Genomic DNA, 21,072 nt, shown 5'->3' on the forward strand with positions numbered 1-21,072 from the left:
TAGAAATACTCATTGAAGCATTGTTTATAAAAGTGAAAAGTTAAACAGTGTTCATTGTTAGATTATATTAATTGTGACATACCATACAATGGATTTTTATACCATTATCAAAAAATAATGTAGGAGGTTTTATAAATGTTAATGTAAAATGGACTTACTATTGCTATTTTAAAAAATTGTGATAAAATATCAAAAACATAATATTTAGCATTTTAACCATTCGTTAAGTGTACAATTCAGAGGCATTAAATACAGTCACAGCGTATGTAAACAATCACCACTTTCTATAGCTTAAACTTTTTCATCCCCAATAAAAATTCTGTATCCATTAAATAATAACCTTTCCTTCCCTCATCCCAGGAGGTTTTTATATATTGACATGAAATACTGTCCCAATACATAATTACATGATAAAGGAAGATCGTAAAATAGTATGAATACTATGATTCCCCTATGGTAAACTATTATAATATATTAATATAAGTATAGGAGGAATCTGGGAGACTGTCTGTATTAAACTGTTAATGGAGGATATGGGAAAATTTTACCTTGATGTCAAATTTTGTTAATTTTTTTGTTTTAAACAATGAGTATGTTTAACTTTATAAGCAGAAGAAAAATATATACTTTAAGTATTGTACTAAAACTTTGTAATTTGGATGCCTTCCAATTTAGCTAACAAATAACAGACTTTTCTGTGTGATTGCCGAGTTTGAGTTTTTATATAGAAAATGAACACTTCATTAAAGTAATGATTTTTTTTTTTCACAGCAAGAGTTGGGAAGACATCACTGATTATGTCTTTGGTCAGTGAAGAATTCCCAGAGGAGGTAAACATTTTAATTTCTTTCCTATTTTTAAAATGTTTTAAAATTATCAAAATTGATTTAAAATGAAATAAGTTCTGCCCTTTTTTATATGTGTTTCCTTTCCAACAGTTGTGACTTTTAAAAAGGCCTGTATTAGTTTATGTAAGAAATCCCTGAAATACAGTGTAGTTGGAAGAATCACACTGTATCTGAGTTCACCTCAGTCCTTTGCATATCCTACTTTTGGCCTTGGCTAGTATGTTTGTCATCTCTGTGCCTTATTTGTCTCATCTGTAAAATGGGAGCTGAAAGGGATAATAGAGATAAAATCCTTTCTTAAAAACAAATGTTACTCATAAGCCCAAAACATAAAACATGAATATTCCTTTAGTTGAAATTAGAGTGAAAGGTCTGGATCCCCACCTGCCATCTACCCGACGCTCTCCAGTCTTGGGGACATTAGAACCACTAGGATCTAGCACACATATTTGAAAACCTTTAATACTATTCACCTCTGTCATTTTGCAAATGGTGAAACTAATTCATTCCACTTTTGCCTATCTCAGACAATTGTTGTGGGTCTCAAATAAAATAAGCTTAATAGTGGTAGAGTGCCACCAAAAGTAAGGTGGTTTTATTATTACTGGCAGTATATTTATTTACGTTTTGGAAGTTCCAGTATGAGGGACTGCTGTCTAAAGCCTTATCCAAAGTCGAGATAGTGTTAGGAGGAATGGGATCCATGCAAATGGGGCGAAAATTACTTTCTTTTATTCTCTTTCTTCACATAGTAGGTGTTATTAGTATTCGCATTTACCCTTTTTTTACACTCTTTTTTAGATAGGAATATCTGTATAATTTCATTGTTCAGACAGGAATTCAATGTATGATGTGATAGTATTTTCAACAGTGACCATATGACCATTTGTCGTTTCTTTTGCTTTTTTTCCTTTTAAATAAATTGGTTAAATAAGTAATTATTTAATTTGTAAAACGAAGTATATTTTCATTTGTGGTTCATAGAATCAAAAACATTAAGTATGATCACTCAAGGTATAATAGCTTAGAGTTTTCAATGATAGTTTAACTTAGTTTAGAATTGTAATTTTAGCATGGTCCTCTTGGGTGTGAATAAGAGGTTTTTAATTGATTAAAAGAATCATCTAGTCTTTCTAAAAAATGCAGTCATTAAGCATAGGTTTGTGTAGCCAATCAGTTATCCTCTAGAGGAAATGAATTTTGATAATTTAATGTTTGAAACACAAAATTAAAGTAAGTACTATGTCCACACCGGTAGAAATGTGCTTTTTTTAAAAAAAGGCGGTTTATCATATAGCTTTAGTATATATTTGCATCTGTGATAAAATGCAAAAATAAGAATTTAAAAGTATAACAGATACCTGTACAGATAAGTATGGGTGAAAAGGGCTAATATATAGATAAATTTACATAATCTGTTAACAAGTTTGATAGATACTATCCAAAGGTTTTTCCTTTTCTCTATTTGTTTTCTAATGAAGGTTCCTCCCCGGGCAGAAGAAATCACCATTCCAGCTGATGTCACCCCTGAGAGAGTTCCAACACACATTGTAGACTACTCAGGTAATGAAAGACCTATTGTAGGTGAAGCTATAGGGTTAACTTAATAGTTCTTAAAAAAGGTACTTACTGAGCTTTAAAAAATATTCAAAGAGAGGTCGTCTTTTTTCTCTTAGCAGTAAATGATCATTTACTATTCTTGTCTCATTTGTATCTCCCTTCCAAGCTCCGCACCCACCTGAAGCTTCCATCTTACAGTTCTCTGTCCCTGATTTACTGAGTTGGATTCCATAATAATGAAAAGGAAGGAGGGATGGTAAATAATAATAAGTAGATAGATTATTACTCTGCTTGAAGTTCTGGGAGAGAAGTTTGTATGTTTGCAGAGAGGTTCTGGGTTAATTTTGTTATCTTGCATGCACTGACAATTTAGAAAGAGTTCTGAATTTGAGAATTTGTCAAATTCTAAATTTGTTCTATAGTTTTCAAGCCTTTGTCTCAAATAAAATAATAGCTAAAACAGTTGTCTGTTTGCTTACATTTTATGCTAATAGAAGCACATTTGTATTGCTTTTAATAATTAAAAAATTTTCCACACACTACTACTTTTTAATCATTAAATTATTTTACTTTGTTCTGGGCCTTTTTTAAAGGGTCAGTTGTAATGGATGTACCACTCCGATGGGTGATGTTGATAATGGGGGAGCAATATGGGGACGGGAGATATATGGGAGGTCTCGTACCTCTCACTCATTTTGCTGTGAACTGAAAACTGCTTTTAATGATAAAATCTATTTTTAAAAATGGGTATAACTACATTGGTAATACTTTGTTTTGCTAAGCTGGTATCCCATATGACCTTAAAAAGGAGTATTAGAACTGGCTGGTATGATACATGTGACTATTTGAACACTTAAAATGTGACGAGTCTAAACTGAAATGTGCTGTAAGTGTAAAATGCAAGAGAATTTAGAAGACTTAGAATGAAAACAATGTAAAATATTACATTAATTTTTGACTGAGTACATATCGAAATTTTAATTTTGATACTTTGGGTTAAATAATTTTATCTGTTCCTTTTTGCTTTTCTTAAGGTGACTGCTAGAAAATTAAAAATTCTATGGCTTTCATTATATTTCTACTGAACAGTACTTGTACTAGAAGATGAGAGGGGTTGGATGTTTTCTTTCTGCTATAATCAGTCTTATAACTAGTTTTATGTACAGAGTTCTTTTTAAATATGTGTACCTATATAATTAGATTCACTTCAATATAAGAACTGAAGCCTTAACCCATTGATTACTCAACTACTTTTCATATGAAAAGATATTAAAAATATGGTCAGTTATTTAACATAATATAAAATGCAGTTGAACTTATTTATGATATTAGTTTTTATGTCATAAATGACAGGCATTTTAGGGGGGAACATATAACAAAAGATGATCAAAATATGTCAGTAATAGCTTTGCTCTTCGTTTGTGTGCTTCTTCATCCTAGCTATTTTGTGCATATCTCTTGTACCTTGGGATTGTAGGCACATCCACCCATGGAGACCGGTTCTAGCCAGAGATCTGTGCCAGAAAAGGAATTCTTGACTCTTCATTATCATGCTCTAGTTTTGCTTCTGGGTCCTCATATCTGCTATCTAGATCTTAAGCTTGTGTTGTCCAGATTCTAATGTGGCCTTCTGACCCTGTTTGGATAGACTCTTTGTCTAGGCTTCTGACTCTTCCAGCTTGAGTTTCTGATTTCTTTTGTCTGACCCTTCTCGACTCTGTGTCAGATGCTGCCCTAGATTTATAACACAATGCCTTCTGCTCTTCTGTGCCTTAGCTATCCTCTTGTGGATTTGTCTTTTAGTACCAGCCAACTTCCTTATCAGAGTTTCACTCTTTCTTTCCCCTGGGTTGCCCTTTGTCACCTAGTCTGGCACCATCATATGAGGGATGAAGGATGTTTGGAGCAGTGTTAGATGGGTGTCACATAGACTTTAGCTTGGCCATAGTTTTTATGAACATGTGTAAAATATGAAACTTTTTTACTTTGCCATTTCTAGAAGCAGAACAGAGTGATGAACAACTTCATCAAGAAATATCACAGGTGAGTTAAAATAGTTGTAGGGGTTTTTTGGGGGAGGGGGGTTGGGAAACAGAGCTGATTCTATGAGCCTGCCTTTTTCATTTTCTCAATAGAGGACCTTTTCAGTTATTTGTTATTATTGCTGACTTTGAGTATGTATTTTTTGCTATAAGTCCTTAGGAACATTTTCTTAGCGTCATGTTTTTATTATTATTGTTGTTGTTATTATTTATAAATACCATTAACTTGCTAATTTTTCTTGTAGGCTAATGTCATCTGCATAGTTTATGCTGTTAACAACAAGCATTCTATTGATAAGGTATGAAATCATGATTTTTTTTCACTGTATTTAGTTAAGTTTCAATGGGGTCACTTTCAAACCTGACCCTCAGTTTAGTATTTTAGGGGTCCAAGGGCAGGGTCCTTTTCAAAGAAGATCTTCATCATGGCTTAGCTCTTGTTAATTTTCATTTTAGGTAACAAGTCGTTGGATTCCTCTTATAAATGAAAGAACAGACAAAGACAGCAGGTATTTTTTTTTCTCTCAAACTTTGTATATCGAAAATTTTCAAACTTACAGAAAAGTTGCAAGGAATAGTACGGTGAACATTAATAAACCCTTCGCTTAGACCCACCAGGTAGCATTTTGCTACATTTGCTTTATCTATTGGTCTATCTCTCTTTATACACACACGCCTTTTGGGGGAGGAATTATTTAACGTAGCACATATATTATTTAAGAGCAACGCAGAAAATAGAGCTCTGATACTATAATGATTCACAATGTCAGACATTAAATATTTTGATAGATAATCTTTACATTTCTTTCTCAAACTGTTGCTTGAAAAGTCTTAGCTTTAGAATTCCTCTTTACCTGTTTTGTAAGTGCCTTTTCTCTTGAGATGCCCCTTTGATGAGGAATGGCATTCTCCCTCGTCATTGATTGCTCATAGTGTGGTGTATGTAAGAGCATAGGACTTTGAGGAAAATGAATGATCTGTGAAAACTGGTTTGGCCGCTTATGAGCTTTAAGTCTTTGACTTCATTGAGCCTATTTCCTCACCAGTGAGCAGAAATGATGATAATACCTGTCTTGGCTACATGTAGTTATTTTAATAATCCAAAGAAAGAAATAATGCATGTGTGAGTACTTTATAAGATCTCTAAAAATCTCTGGAGATCTTCAGTTAGGAATTTATACAGGGAAATTTCTTTGAAATTCTGTGGAAGATATGTATACATGACAGGGAAAAAGCAAGAGAGCACACATTCTGTATTTGAGCAAAATGGTAGGTCTAGGTACAAATGCCTTGAGTTTTAAGTCAAAGTGGAAACAAAACATTTTTCTTGCAGTGGTGTATAATTGAACATGTTATTTATGAAGTATTTGAGTCTTTTTAAATATTAGAAAATCAGACTAATATCTATGTATTGACAACAGCTGGTCCTTTGCTTAATTTTTTAGATTTGTTTTTTGGTTGGGCATTTTTGTGCCTTGAAACCAAAAAATCTGGTTCTATGCAGATGAGCATGGTCACTGAGCCTGTCTGTCTCATATACTTACGGAGGGAGACTTTGTGATTGCAATGATATTGCATATGTTGTGCCTTGCACCTCTGGTGGCTCCTCTTTATCATGGTTTTAAACTTTGTAGTGACTTACTATCAAGATGGAAAGGAGAGAATGACCCTCTAGAGCTACACTGTCCAATTCAGCAGCCTCTAATAAGTTGCGACAATTTAAGTGAAATGAAATAAAAAAAAAAACTAAAATTCTAGTTTCTCAAATGCCTGTAGCCACATTTTAAGTGCTCAGTAGCTACTTGTGATTAAAAACAGACAGTGCACATAAAGATGATTTCCATCATCACAGAACGGTGTATTAGACACAACTGCCTTGGAGGATCCAACACCTAATGTCCCTGACGCCTGCTCTTCTTGCTGATTGCTTGAGCTGTTTCTAGGAGGGACTCTTCACAGAAATCAGTTTTGCCAAGATCTATCAAGCACTAGCTTGGACCACTGAAATTTAAAAATTTGGCTTTCCTATGACAGCTTCCTAAAATGCTGTGGCTAATTTTGTGGCTCTTCTAGGACCACCTGCAAGTGGCTTTTAACATTTGAAGATCTAATTGAGCTTCCTCGGGTTTGGCTGTATTTTTTCCCTCCCTGAATCACATGAGCATACTTATTTTTATTGTGGTCGACTTGTCCCAAGGGGTCTGTTTTTTTATAATATGGACCTTATACTTTCCAATATCTTCCTCTCTTAAGTTTATATTCGTCACACATATATTTTTCCTTAGGACTTTTTTGGACCTGGTATAGTGGTTCTTTTTAAAATTTTTTTTCATTAAAGTATAGTTGACAGACAGTATTATATTTTTAGTTGTACAGCATTGTGATTCAAAATTTATGTATCTTACGATGTGATCACCACATCAAGTCTTGTAATCACCTGTCACTATGCAGAGTTATTACAATATTATTGACTTTATTCCTTGTGCTGTATACTACATCTTCATGGCTTATATATTTTATCTTTTTAAAAATATTTTTTGTGGCTTATTTCATAACGAAGTTCGTACTTCTTTTTCCCTTTCACCTTTTTTGTCTATCTCCCTACTCCCCTATTATGGTGTTTCTTAATCAGGGGTACCCATCACTGTCTCCTGAGATACTTTAAAAAAATATAACTGCCTTTGCCCACCCCCTAGAGTTTTAGAATTAGTAGGTTTGGAGTAGGGCTTGGACATGTATATTATTTTAAGCTCCTTAAATTATTCCAAGCACACCTTTGGTGCAAACCACTACATTTTTGGAAACTCTCCTGGCTCTGTTAGGAATCTATATTTGGGTTATATAGTGGGCCAGTCCTTTTATGCATAATTAAGGGGTAAATAAATGCTTGCAAGCATTCCTCTGGCACTTTGGAGTTCCATCAGGATGATTTGTTTTCCTTTAAGGCTATCTTGCAGGGTGCACAAATAACAGTTCTCCACCAGGCTAGTTCTCCTTGATACCCTCAATTTAGATTTCTGATAGGTTTATCAGATTTCACTTGTCCGAAACAAAATCCTTAATTCCCTGCCTGTCCTAACCCCCCAAAAGTTCCTTAATCTTTTCTGTCTCAGAAGATGGACACATTTTATCTAGCCAAAAACCTATGTATTTTTTTTATTCCTCCTTTCCCTCAACCTCCATATCTAATCTGCCAGCTGCTCCTATATCACAAATCTGAATACTACTTCTCCATCTTTACTGCCCTAATCCAAGCCACTACATTAAAAACAAAAAACAAACCTGTAAAAGTATAGAGAATAGTAACATGAATGTCTCTGTATATACCATTTAGCTTCAACAATTATCAACTTGTGGCCAACTTGTTTCATTTATTGTCCCTCCAATTGGGATCATTTTGAATAAAGATATCATATACTGTAAATATGTCAATATATTATCTCTAAAAGACAACAAATAACTACATTTTAAAATATACATCAGATCATGTCATTCCCCCACTTATAACCTTCATTTTATACTTATAATAAAACCCACATTCCTTACTGCAGCTATAAGTCCTTATGTGTCTGGTCTTCGCTTTTCTCTCCAACCCCATTTCATATCTTTTCCCCTTTGCTCAGAACTGTCCAGCCACTCTGGAATTTTTCTGTTCTTTGGACTCATGAGGATGTTGTTTTCACTTTGGGACCTTTGCACATACTGTCCCTGCTTCCCGGCCAGGTCTTTCCTGGCTCTTCACATGGCAGATTCCATTTCATCCATCATCCCTTGACTTTGACTCAGTGCCTGAGAGATTTTTCACTGATTATCATATATAACTAGCTCCTTTTCATTACTCTATCCCATCTCCCCTATATTTACTTCACTCATGGCACTTATAGAATTGGAAATTGTCTTGTTTATTTGCTTATTGACTATTTTCTGATTTTCACAACTAGGATGGATAGGGACTTTTGTCTGCCTTGTGTCCTTAATTCGTAGAACAGTACCTGGTTTATTATAGGTATTCAGTAAATATTTATCAAATATGCTCTCTAGGGAGCTTTTGACTACAGTAGGGGGTTCCTATTGAGAAGATTAATTAAAGCTTGCTAGTTAGAATGGGTTATGATGTACATTAAAATTAAATCTAACATCTTTTGCCTTCCTTATTATTATGATGTGCCCTGTTTATTTCAGACTGCCTTTGATATTGGTTGGGAACAAATCCGACCTGGTGGAATACAGTAGTATGGAGACCATCCTTCCTATTATGAACCAGTACACAGAAATAGAAACCTGTGTGGAGGTATGCCTTGTCATTTGATTTTGAAGTATACTGTTGATGAATTCTCACTAAATTGAAGTTTGAAATAGAAGAAGGGAAGATGTGGGATGGAATAATTTTCTTATTGTTTGTAAACTTATGTAAATCAAATCAAACAGAGACCTTGGAATTGGCCTCTGAGCTCTTTGGAGATGATTAAATTTTGGTATCTACTAAGAAAAATGCTTTTTTTTTTTTTTCAGTTTTTTCAAAGAATCTTATTACCTTATATCGATAATTTAAATTTGTTCTGAGCTCTCATTATTCCTTTCAGAGTGTAATATTTTAAACTTTTTTTCAGTGTTCAGCAAAAAACCTTAAGAACATCTCAGAACTCTTTTATTATGCACAGAAAGCCGTTCTTCATCCTACAGGGCCCCTGTACTGCCCAGAGGAGAAAGAGGTAATGACTCCATCTCCAGCCCTATCTCCCATCTTCATTAGTAGTAACTCTAGTATGGTAGTAATTTTTAGTAACTCAAATATTCTCATAAACTGCAGAAGTTTAAATTTATTGCTTATTAAACTGGTATTTTCTAGGTACTTTTCTTCAAAGACCCAGTAAATACTCAGAAAAGTATTCCAGATCAAATATTTCAGGAAGTGCCATCAAAATAAACAGAAGAATTAGCACCAGTAACAACAGAAAGTCCAAAAACTTAGCTAGTGGTCTCCTTGCTTTGCTACCATAAACAAACAAACAAACACACACACAAAAATTTGTGGTTATTTGACATGGTACAATATGTAATAAAACTTGAACACTCCCTTTTGTTTTGTAGCTAAGAAACACAATAATTCCTAGTGAATATCTAAAATTTAATGATATTTTGCCATGGACTTTTAAAATTAAATTTTTATTGAGATAACTCACATACCATAAAGTTCACCCTTTTAATGTGTATAATTCAGTGATTTTTAGTATATTCACACAGTCATGTGGCCATTACCACTGTCTAATTCTAGAACATTTCATCACCCCAAAAAGAAACACTATACCTATTGGTAGTCACTCCTATTCCCCCTCACCCCCAGCCCTTGGCAACCACTAATTTGCTTTCTGTCTGTGTGGATTTACCTTTTATGGACATTTCATATAAATAGAATTGCACCATATGAAGTCTTTTTGTTTGGCTTTCATATAACAGTGTTTTCAGGGTACATCCATATTGTAGCATGTATCAATATTTCATTTCTTTTTATGGCTAAATAATACTTTATTGTGTGGCTGTGTACCACATTTTGTTTATCTCTGCATCTCTTGATAGACTTTTGGGTTTTCACTTTTTGTCTTGTGACTAGAACTGCTGTGAACATTAACACACAAGTTTAAACATGTTTTTAATTCTTTTGAGTATATTTAAGAGTAGACTTGATAGGTGACACAGTAATTCTGTGTTTAACTTATTGAGAAACCTCTGCACTGTACAAGGGTTCCAGTTTCTCCACATCTTTGTCAATATTTCTTATCCCCTCCTTTGTTTTTTGGTTTATTTTAGCCATCCTACTAGATGTGAGCAGTATCTCTGCTGTTTTGATTTGCATTTCCCTGATGGCTAATGATTTGTTCATCTTTTCATTTGGTTATTGGCCATTTACATATCTTCTTTGGAGAAATGTCTGCTTAAGTCTTTTGATTACTTCTCAAGTTATTTGTCTTTTTGTTAAGTTTTTAAGAAATAAAAAGTTGCAGATTTTTTTCAGGAAAAGTTTATAGTAAGCAGTTGGCAGATTTTCACCTGTGGGCTAAATTTGGCCTGCCACCTGTTTTTTTATAGCCTAAGAACTAAGAATACATTTCACATTTTTAAATGATTGAAAAACAATTGAAAGGAGTAACATTTTTTTTCATATGGGAAAATTATGACATTCAGATTTCATCATTCATAAATAAGTTTTACTGCAACACACTCATGCTCATTCTTTATGTTTGTATTTGTTTGTATTTCGTGCTACAAAAGCAAAGTTAAATAGTTGCAACAGAGCTTGTATGCGGTGCTCTCATCACTTTCAGTGCTGAAGTGCCCAGCTGAAGTGCCGAGTGGTACTTGGTGCACTGCTGTTTACACTGACACATTTCTATCTTGTGTATCATTGTTATGTGAGGTTTTATTATCAGTGCTTTACTTATCTTCCCAAACAAGAAAAGAAAAAAGTCGGTTTTTAATTGGCAAAGCAGATGTATTTTCTAAGTTGAAACTACGATACCAGCCTTGTTTTTTTGGACCTTGATGCAAGTGCAAAGGAAATTTCCATATTTCATAATCCATTTGATTGTGCAGCTGAGGAGCTTTCATCTAACCTTCAGGTGGAACTGATTAATCTGCAATGTTACGACATGCTAACAGGCAAAAATCAAGAAAAGAATCTAATTCTTTAAATGCCTTCCAATGAATATGCCCAGTTAAAATTATATGTTTATGGATATGTATCAGCATTAGCAATATGATCTGTGCAAAAACTTTTTCAAAGATTAAGTATGTAAAATCTCATTATAGAGCAGCTTTAACAGATGAAGTTTTGCAATCAATTTTTATGGTAGTGAACACTAATTTTGAACCCCAATTAATCAAAATGTTAACCCTCTAAGATTTCCGTTCTTATTAGTAGACCTATATAGCAAATTTATACTTAGTAACTATCATATTTGGAATTTTGTCAAAAATTTTATGGAAATTTGATTCTCTCTTGCTATATAAGCACCTAGATGACATCCTTGATTTTGCCCGTTGGCTTCCAAAGCCTAAAATATTTGCTGTGTGCCCCTTTTCAGAAAAAGTGCTGGCCTCTGCTATAAGTAATTAATCTGAATTATCCCTTAATCTGACCCTGATTTGCTTTTCGTTAATCCTGGTTACTGTTCTTTAATTGGAATGCTTCTTTCTAATTTACTCTTAACCCGGTATTTCCCAAATTTTCCTAATAATAGTCCTAGGTGCATTTGTTAAAAACACAGATTACATCCTGATTCAGCCAGGTACATATCTCATAATCAAGGAAATTAGGGAAACACTCTCCTATCAAGAATTAACCTCTGAAGCCTTAGCCTAGCAGTACATTAAATCCCTTCTATTAGTTTGTTCTCAATTCTTTAATTGCTACTTTTTTAAGGCCTATTATTAGTTCTGCTAATCTGCTAATCACCCCTCCCCTTCTCCAGTCCCTTGAGTAAAACATCTACCACCATCTGTTTTTCATTTTAGGTGGACCTGCCTAAAGTAAAATCTGCAACTTTTAGAGACTATACCTTGTTTTATACAAGAACAAGCTTTGAGTTTAAGCTTATACTAGAAACTATTATTTAGACAGCAGTAACCTTTTAATACAGATTTACAGTGGAATCATCAAAAAGATCATATTAAAAATTAAAGCCTAAACTGTAATTGTTTTTTCAGTGTTGACTGACTCTGTATGACCCATGGAGTCCCCTGCTTATCTAATAATGAAAAAGATGTAATTTTTATGTAATAATAATGTTTACTGAGTGAGGGTTTAGATTATTTATATGGAAAAAGAGTTTATTACTATAAAAAAGGTTTTGTAGCTTTAATAAGATGCTTTTTAAAAGTCATTTTTCGGTGTTATATTTTAAGGTGGCTAATATTTAAATATCTAAGCCAATACCTGAGAGCACTTTAGCTTTTGTGATACATTCCAGGCTTTAATGAAAAATGTATCACTTTATTTTTCTTCAAATTACTTATTTATTTATTTATTATTATTTTTACAGTAGAAAAGAAAAGTTTTATTAGAAAGGAAAGTACACTTCCAGAAGTGGTAGCACTACAGCCTGAGCAAGAGAAGCGTGGCTCAAAAGGCCAAATTACTTTTTTTTTAATGTAGCTTTTTGTGATGTGAGGAAAAACCACTTGCACAAAATAAAGTTATTTTTAGATGCTGTTTTTTTACATAGTTCTAGCTGTTGCTACTTTTTGAAACACTTAGGTTATTATATAACACTTTTGAAAGTAAATAAAGTATAACAATGTTATCTTTATTCTTGAATATCTAGTATTAGGATTATAGAAGCAATATTTTACCATTTTTTATTTTTTAAAAAATCGCTCATGATTATAGATATTATAAGTTATAGTCCATTTAGTACTCTTTTCTAAAGTAAGCTCCTTCCAGTGCTCTCTAAATGTTTAACTTTTTCTCAGGTCTTTCTGATATCTTTATATCTTAAGTTTTATCTTTTTCTCACTATATCAAATTGCTCTCCTAGAGACCCCATTTAAAACAAAAAAAGAAAGGATTATCTATATGGTTGGGAAAGTAACTTTCCTATTTTTTAAAAAAATTCTTTTCTGCATTTGAGTTTGATAGCATGATCAAAACTCATCTTTATAGTATGCTCTGGATAGCCATATCATTGAAGTTAATAAGTATACATTTCCTTTCCTTGCCATCTAATTTCTGTGAATCAGCTGTTCCCATAAGAGATCTGCTTCCAAGTTGACACAATGTTCAGAAATCATCCTGAAAGTTTTATTTTCTTAAAATTGTTGACAGTAATTATCCTATAATCACTATAGCAATTATACGAATTAGAAGCTTGTGGGACTTATTTTTAAATAGATATTTGTCCTATCAATTATAAATCCTAAAACAAATATTAAGGATGTTATCAAAGTATATTTCCAACAGCATTACTTATAAAAGTTTTATAGAGTCACAAAAGGCAAGATTCTTTTTTAAATTAAGTAATTTATCTGATAATAGGAAGTTAGTGAGAGGCTTTTACACTTACCAATCAGTGCTAATTTGCCACCTGTTTGTGAATTAAGCACATTTTATATCCCAGCTTTGGTATACACACACACACACACACACACGTGACGGATCAAAACATTTAGTCCCATTCTGTAATTAGAGGTTGATGGTCAAAAATCGGCAGTTGATTATACCTTAGTAAAACTGAAATTTAAAAAAATATCAGAAGTTGAAAAGGAAAGCCTTTAGTAGTTTTATTAGTCCATTGAAATTCTTTATGGAATTAGGACTTAAATGTTTCTTCTCTATATGTCTGGAAGGATGAATTATCTCTAAAGGTGAACTTCTCTTTTCCCTCTCCTTAGAGGAGTCATGGTCATAAGGGAAGAGTTTGACCATTTCAAATATTGGTCCTCATTTACATAAAAAGGTTTGAGTATAAAAGTAAACAGCTCCACTTTAGTTCATTTTTCTCGTTTGTTGTATTTGATGTTATGTATTTGACAGAGCAATCAATTATTCTTAGCCCTGTGAAAATCATATTTTAAAATTCAAGCTTTTTAATTAAATAATTTTCTTTTCTCAATGATTTATAGATGAAACCAGCCTGTATAAAAGCCCTTACTCGTATATTTAAAATATCTGATCAAGATAATGATGGTACTCTCAATGATGCAGAGCTCAACTTCTTTCAGGTAGACCCCCTCTTTTTCAGACATTTGTAAATCTTGATGGGGTTATTTTGGCTAAGAAAGCTATAAGAGTTAATTAGCTTAAACAGTGATATGTTGATAAACTTCTGTCTCTTTCATTGTAAACTGTCTTTCACGTCAAGCTATTTAAGTCTTTACCGGGGATATAAAACTCCCTTGCGCCTAGGAATCAAGGAGACTCTTCGGCAGTATTATTTCATGGTACACAATGGGTGTATTAAGACTTGAAGTCTGAACCCTGAATTATTTTCTTTCTTGGTTTTGTGTAACATAGCTCCACAAAGAGCTCTGTGTTTTAGAAATGCCATGAGGAGAGTAGGGAAAGTTTCTTTCCTTCTAAGTATAACATGTTTTACATACAAGGCAGAGACTATCCTAATAGAATTTGTTTCTTTTGGTTGCAACACTTTGATTTAATATTGCTTTGTAGATTAATGCTTTGTATATATTATTTATGGTTTAATGCTGATTTTTAAAAATGTTATATTTATTTTGCTAGAGAATTTGTTTCAACACTCCGTTAGCTCCTCAAGCTCTGGAAGATGTCAAGAACGTAGTCAGAAAACATATAAATGATGGTGTGGCTGATAGTGGATTAACACTGAAAGGTGAGTGAATGATATTTTCCCCCTTTTGAACTTAATATTTTCAAAATTTGGCAGAAAGTGAAGGTCTTTATAGCATAGTATTATTCATACTTTAAGGAATGTTAGTATTTGTTCATATGCCTAAAATCTAACTTGGATATATAAGAGTTAGAAGAGACAGGGCATTGGTGGGGATAGTTATCCTTACTGTCAGCATAAATTACAGTTAGAGAAATTGGTTGGCTCTCAGGAATGCAGCAGTCCATCTGAGGGAAAGAGATTTCTGGAACAAATTTATCTTAAAATTCTTCCTACTCATAAGCATCCTTAAATAAAAATTATTTTTAGAGAAGACATTTTGTCTATCAGTCAAATTTACCAAGTACAGAATGTTCCCTATAGAATGTGTGATAGAATCACAGTGATATAAATGAAATTGAAAAGCAGAATTTTCCATTATAGAAATAAACATGAAGATCTGTAAAAGAATTTCCTACGTTTTTATTTTATAACTTTGTGAATGTTAGTGTGTTCCTTGGGATGTGTTTTTGGCCCTTTTATCTAATACCACCTCTTGCCCACTTGGGTGTATATGTGAAATGATTCTAAAATCATCTTTGTTTTTAATGAGACACTCGTGAACTTGGTTTTGATTTGATCCTCAGTGCACTGCGGAACATATGCAAAACTAGTATGCATATGTTCATGAATGTAGCTCTTGCCATTATGTGTTATATGCTTTTTCCTGCATGTGACTGTGCCCTTCTTCATATCAATTGTATTTACTAATTCCTTTTACTTTAGGTTTTCTTTTTTTACACACACTTTTTATCCAGAGAGGGAGACATGAAACTACTTGGACTGTGCTTCGACGATTTGGTTATGATGATGATCTGGATCTGACACCTGAATATTTATTTCCTTTGTATGTACCTTTGGCTTTCTAATTGATTTCACTTGCCAAGTATTTAAAAATTTTAGCACATAGGCAAGCTTTGGGTTATTTTAAATTTAGGAATAATTTAGACTTACAGAGAGGTTTATGTCAGGGTTTTTCAAGCTCAGCACTATTGACATTTTGGACCGGATAATTCTTTGTTGTAGAGTCTGTCCCATGCACCCATGCATTATAGAATGTTTAGCACATCCTTAAATGCCAGTAACACCTCCTCCCCCAGTTGTGACAATCAAAAATGTCTAGCGTCTCTAGAAATTGCCATATGTTCTCACAGGAGCGAAATCATCCCCAGTTGAAAGCCACTGATTTATAGCATGGTTTAAACTTTTCCTTTTTTTCTCATGAAGAATACAAGTATCTTTTTTTATTATTATTTTTCATTTTACTGAAGAAGGAAATAAAAGGTGCTAGATAAACTAGTTTTTGGAGTTAAGAGGTGAGAAATATATTAACATTTTTTTTTCATTAGTTCTGCTCTCTAAGGTTTGTAGTCTTTTCTTAGTTCAGAAGAAAATAAGTGTTTTTCCTAAACAACCAGTCTATTTGTGGTTATTTTTTAAGTTTAAAAATGGATCCAGTGTCACCCCGAAACAGGAGACTGCCTTGTACTACGCTACCTCTTCTGTAACTCAGGGAAGTGACTTCCCAAGATCGGGCCTTTGAGGCTTCAGTCTTTCTTCTTCACTTTTTCAGTGGCACATTATCTTCATGATGTCTTTTTTTTTTATTTTAGCATAGCACCCCTAGCTAACTATGTACAGGTTCAGAAAGACTTTGTTGTTGTTTTTTCCTTCCCCACCATTGAGGGAGCAAAATTCTTTCTCATTGGATTCCTGGTTTGTTAATCAGTTCTAAGTTGAAACCTCTCGCTAAAGTTATTGAATCTGGCTCAAGTAATTTTCCAGATTTTTCAATAAATATATATTGAATAAGTGAATTTGCCCCAAGACCTTTCTGTTAAGTTTTCTGTGCCATTTACATAGGTAGATAAATTCTCTAGGAGGTTGCTTATTACTTTCTTAAGTATGACAGTGAGAAAACCTCATCTCTTATATCTTTGTGGTTTCTCAATTTCTTTATGCTGTCTGCCTTGAATTTTCTTTAAAATAGCCCCTTAGGCTACCACTTGAATCTTTGTATCTTATTAAACTCTGCCTCTGTCCTGCACACTGCTGCTAGATTAACAGCTATATAAATACAGATTTGGTCATGTCAGTTCCCTTCAAGACAGGATAAAACCCAAGCTTCTTAACTGGTATACAAGGTCATTCATGATCTGCTCTGCTCATGCTTACTCCCTGCCTTCATTTTAGAAGTAAATACTAAACTATTTATAGTCCACCAATCCTCTGTTGTTTCCTACTCCAGGCTTTTGTCCATGTTTTCACTCTCTCACTCCTCCCTTCAACCTAATTAATGCCTGTTAGCCTTCAAGTCTCATTTCAAGTGACAGTGTCTCTTAGCAGTGCTGACACCTTTCCACGCCCCAAACCCCTCCCCCCGCCTCGTACTTTACCTTTACTTTACCCATACTCAGCGCTCATCTCATTCTGTTGAGACAGTGAAATTAACTGTTTGTGGTACATCTCCCACTTGAATATGATTTCTTAGAGGTAGGGAGCCTGTCTTTTTTTTATGTCCCTAATACCTAGCTCAGTGCATTTGATAAATGTTTATTCAACTGAATTTAGGGTGGGTCAGAAAAATCAAATCAGGCAGAAATAACATCTCCACACTATATTCCACTCATTACAGTGATGACATAATTTTGACTTATAATTTGTTTATATAGGAAGAACAAACCTGTTACAGTTTAATCAGCATTATTTGTAAAATTTTTATTTCAACCTGCCCTTCAGATATTTAAGAAAAGTTTACATGTCAACTCGGAATGAGCATTATTGTAACTCTTTTGAGGACTGCCATGCTACTCCAGTGACTTTCCTTGGAAAGTCTAAATGGCTTTAGCAAAGATATTTTGTAAATGCTGTTATCTCATAAAAACACTTGTTGCAGTTTCTTAAATTAAGTTTTAACATTTGATTAATGATTTGTTTTTCTCTTAATTTTTTTCATCAAAAGGCTAAAAATACCTTCTGATTGCACAACTGAATTAAATCATCATGCTTATTTGTTTCTCCAGAGCACCTTTGACAAGCATGATTTGGTAAGCTTTTAGCTTCAATTTTCCATGATATATGATAAACTCTTTTTCAGTGAATAATTTAATTCTGTTTCCTTAGCTACGGGGTGCTCATGTCACATAGCCAAAAATTGCTCAAACTCTTTTACATTAAAATAACAAAAATACTTTCTTTTATTTATTCTCTTTTCTCAAGATGAGAAAGTCGAGTTTCTGATAGACTCTTACATAGATTTTCTTATACACATGGAAGGAATTTCCTTGATTAATGTAAAATTTCTTTTCATATGTTAGTTTTTAGAAACATAACTTCACTAGACTTAGGAGAATTTTGTGTGTAGGAATTAGTCTTTTAGATCTCTAAACATTATGTATTCTTCCTTGTGTATCTTCAGGATAGAGACTGTGCTTTGTCACCTGATGAACTTAAAGACTTGTTTAAAGTTTTCCCTTACATACCTTGGGGGCCAGATGTGAATAACACAGTTTGTACAAATGAGAGGGGCTGGATAACCTACCAGGGATTCCTTTCCCAGTGGACGTGAGTATACAGCTCACCTATTTCTTCTAGAGTTACCACTAGTTTAAAATTGTGGTACATTACAGTCATTATTTTGTAAGTTTTTCAGACTTTACAAAGTGTGACAATTATAATAAGCAGGATTTATAGTGCTACTGCTGTTTCTCAGATGAATTTGAGATGTTCTATAAATTTATCAGGAAGGGATGTGTTTACTTTTGGATGATATAGGGAAACAACAAATCTCAACATATGTCAGCTAAATTTTAATACATTTTTTGATTAAGAGAATTGGAAACATTGTTATTGCACAATTCTTATACCTTCAGAATATGGGGAGAGCATATTTTACTTGACACTAAAGACTTAACTTGATTTTTTTTTGTTTTTAATGCACACATAGGATTTGTCTACAGGCGGGGTACAATATAGTTAACATTGTATCTAGGGTGCTAAGGATATCCTCTGGTTGTGTATGATGACGGAATTACTTTAGTCTTAGTGAGACTAACTTTCTTAACACCAAAATCTGTTCTTTTTTTCAGATCATGAAAAAGGCTAACTCTTATCAAGCACCTTTCAGTTATTTTTGTTCCTTTTGCAAACCTTTTCAGATGTAATTATTACATTCTCAACTAGCCAATATTTGCTGTATACTATGTAACTTGGGAAGCAGGTTTTATTAAAAAAAAAAAAAAAAAAAAGGAAAGAAAGGAAGAAAGAAAATCCCTGCTCTAGATTTTGCCAGCAGCTCACTGCTCATCTGTGTGGCTTTGCTATTTCTGGGCAGGTGGAGTAGATACAGGAATCCTTCACATCTTGCATTCTCCTCCCTTCTTCTCTTCCTTAAGAATGGCAGTATAGGAAAAATCATGGTTGGGCACATGGGAAATTAAAGCAGTATGACAAAACTTACCTGGGTCTGATAATAAAATTATTTGAGCTGTTGGAATTTTTTTTTTTCTGTGTTCATTGAGAAACTCGCCACATTGTCAACTCTTCCATTTCCTAGGCTCACAACCTATCTAGATGTACAACGGTGTCTAGAGTATTTGGGCTACTTAGGCTATTCAATATTGACTGAACAAGAGTCTCAAGCTTCAGCCATTACAGGTAAGTATTTAAATATTAATTAGTGAAAAAATTAGAAAAAAATTTAAGATTCCAGTTTCATGTGTAAAAAGAATGAAAATAAATAAATCTTCACTAGTCTTCGTTGTCTACACTCATTTGTTTTCCCTGTGATTTGGTAATTTCCTATGAGTCAAGTGCTTGATTTTATTGTTTATAAAAAAAGAAAGAGTAGAGGTTTTCTTTTAGTTCACCCCTGAGGTTATTCCACTGATGAAAATCAGGGAAGGTTACAGGCATTAAAAGTATAGTTTGTCCTGTGTTTTAATTTTCTTTAAACATTAAAAACAATGCCTATTAACACATGATCCTGATATTGAACTAATTGTACATCTCTTGGCTTTGTAACCTTTTTCTATATTAATAAATCTTTCACAAATCTTATCATTCTTGCCAAGCAATGTGCTTCACCTACAGAAAACTCATAGGTATGGAAATAACAAATTAGGGAACTGATATTTCAAGAGTTTCTTATATCCTCATTGGTGAGAAAAAAATGAAAAATAATGTGTCTTACAGGAAGCCCCCTCATAAGACAACCAATCTTAAATCGATAGAGCAATTAAAGTCCTTAGCCAATTAAACAGTATTTAATTCAGCATCAAAGAGTAAGGAACTAATTGCTAGCCAGCATTTGGTTCTTTCATTCAACAAAATAAGGACATCTTTCTATATAAGTAGTATATTTTTATGTATCTTTAATGTTAAATAGTGTGTAATCATCTGAATGTGCTATAACTTATTTAACTATCCCAGTATTTATTGTGTGTTTGCATTATAGTTGTCACTTTTTTGCCTCTGGTGAGCTTTGTTGCAATTGAATATTTTAGCTATAGCTCAAGGAGGTCTGTACCACAGGAGGAGATGCCCCATGGCTCTCTGATAGAGCATTGCTTTCTCGCTTGCCTCTTTTACAGATTTATATTTGAAAGGCCAGTTAACCCCAGAGTATATTTCTCATTACCATTTATAGATCCAAAAGAGTGTAGATTTGAGAGAGCATCTTAGAGTTTGTAACTTGTTATGACAATGATTTATCATAGAAAAAAAAGAAGGCATGTATTGTTGGTTGTATTTTCATTCATTTTTAGGATATCATTTTTTAATGAAAATTTACTATTTTATGATGAAATAAATATTCGGTCACTAGAAGTTTATAGCCATCTTTCAGAAATGCATCTTTGTCACTAAACAAGGCCCTTCTTTATTATATTTAATACTTTATTTCACTTACAGCTTGACTATTGTACATTATGTTTGTTTATTGATCAGACACTTCATAAAAGTGATAAATAGGAATACCCTATTTTGCAGAAGGCTCAGTGAGTCTAAGTGGCACATAATTATTATTTTTTCTTTTTAGTAACAAGAGATAAAAAGATAGACCTTCAGAAAAAACAGACTCAAAGAAATGTGTTCAGATGTAATGTAATTGGTATGAAAAACTGTGGGAAAAGTGGAGTTCTTCAGGCTCTTCTTGGAAGAAACTTACTGGTGAGACTTGTCAGAAAATAGAACTTTACCCAAAATATTTTTATAGTCACAAGT

At 33.4% G+C, this 21,072-nt stretch overlaps 1 protein-coding gene across 7 annotated transcripts in view; it reads left to right on the forward strand.

Moving 5' to 3' along the window:
* Positions 1-21,072, forward strand: part of RHOT1 (ras homolog family member T1) — a 52,379-nt gene that overhangs the window by 12,976 nt on the left and 18,331 nt on the right. For 6 of the 7 annotated variants that reach the window (XM_016152510.2, XM_036222230.1, XM_016152515.2 and 3 more), the window contains exons 2-15: positions 772-830; positions 2,330-2,411; positions 4,408-4,451; positions 4,696-4,749; positions 4,907-4,959; positions 8,633-8,741; positions 9,061-9,162; positions 14,069-14,167; positions 14,685-14,793; positions 15,577-15,697; positions 17,813-17,897; positions 18,269-18,414; positions 19,406-19,506; positions 20,888-21,018. In XM_016152510.2, coding sequence (XP_016007996.1) covers positions 772-830; positions 2,330-2,411; positions 4,408-4,451; positions 4,696-4,749; positions 4,907-4,959; positions 8,633-8,741; positions 9,061-9,162; positions 14,069-14,167; positions 14,685-14,793; positions 15,577-15,697; positions 17,813-17,897; positions 18,269-18,414; positions 19,406-19,506; positions 20,888-21,018 — 1,295 coding nt within the window. The remainder of the gene's footprint in view (positions 1-771; positions 831-2,329; positions 2,412-4,407; positions 4,452-4,695; positions 4,750-4,906; positions 4,960-8,632; positions 8,742-9,060; positions 9,163-14,068; positions 14,168-14,684; positions 14,794-15,576; positions 15,698-17,812; positions 17,898-18,268; positions 18,415-19,405; positions 19,507-20,887; positions 21,019-21,072) is intronic. The other variant, XM_036222231.1, reaches the window with a different exon arrangement.

Source organism: Rousettus aegyptiacus, unplaced genomic scaffold (genome assembly GCF_014176215.1).
Source record: "Rousettus aegyptiacus isolate mRouAeg1 unplaced genomic scaffold, mRouAeg1.p scaffold_m13_p_6, whole genome shotgun sequence".
Classification (NCBI taxonomy): Eukaryota; Metazoa; Chordata; class Mammalia; order Chiroptera; family Pteropodidae; genus Rousettus; species Rousettus aegyptiacus.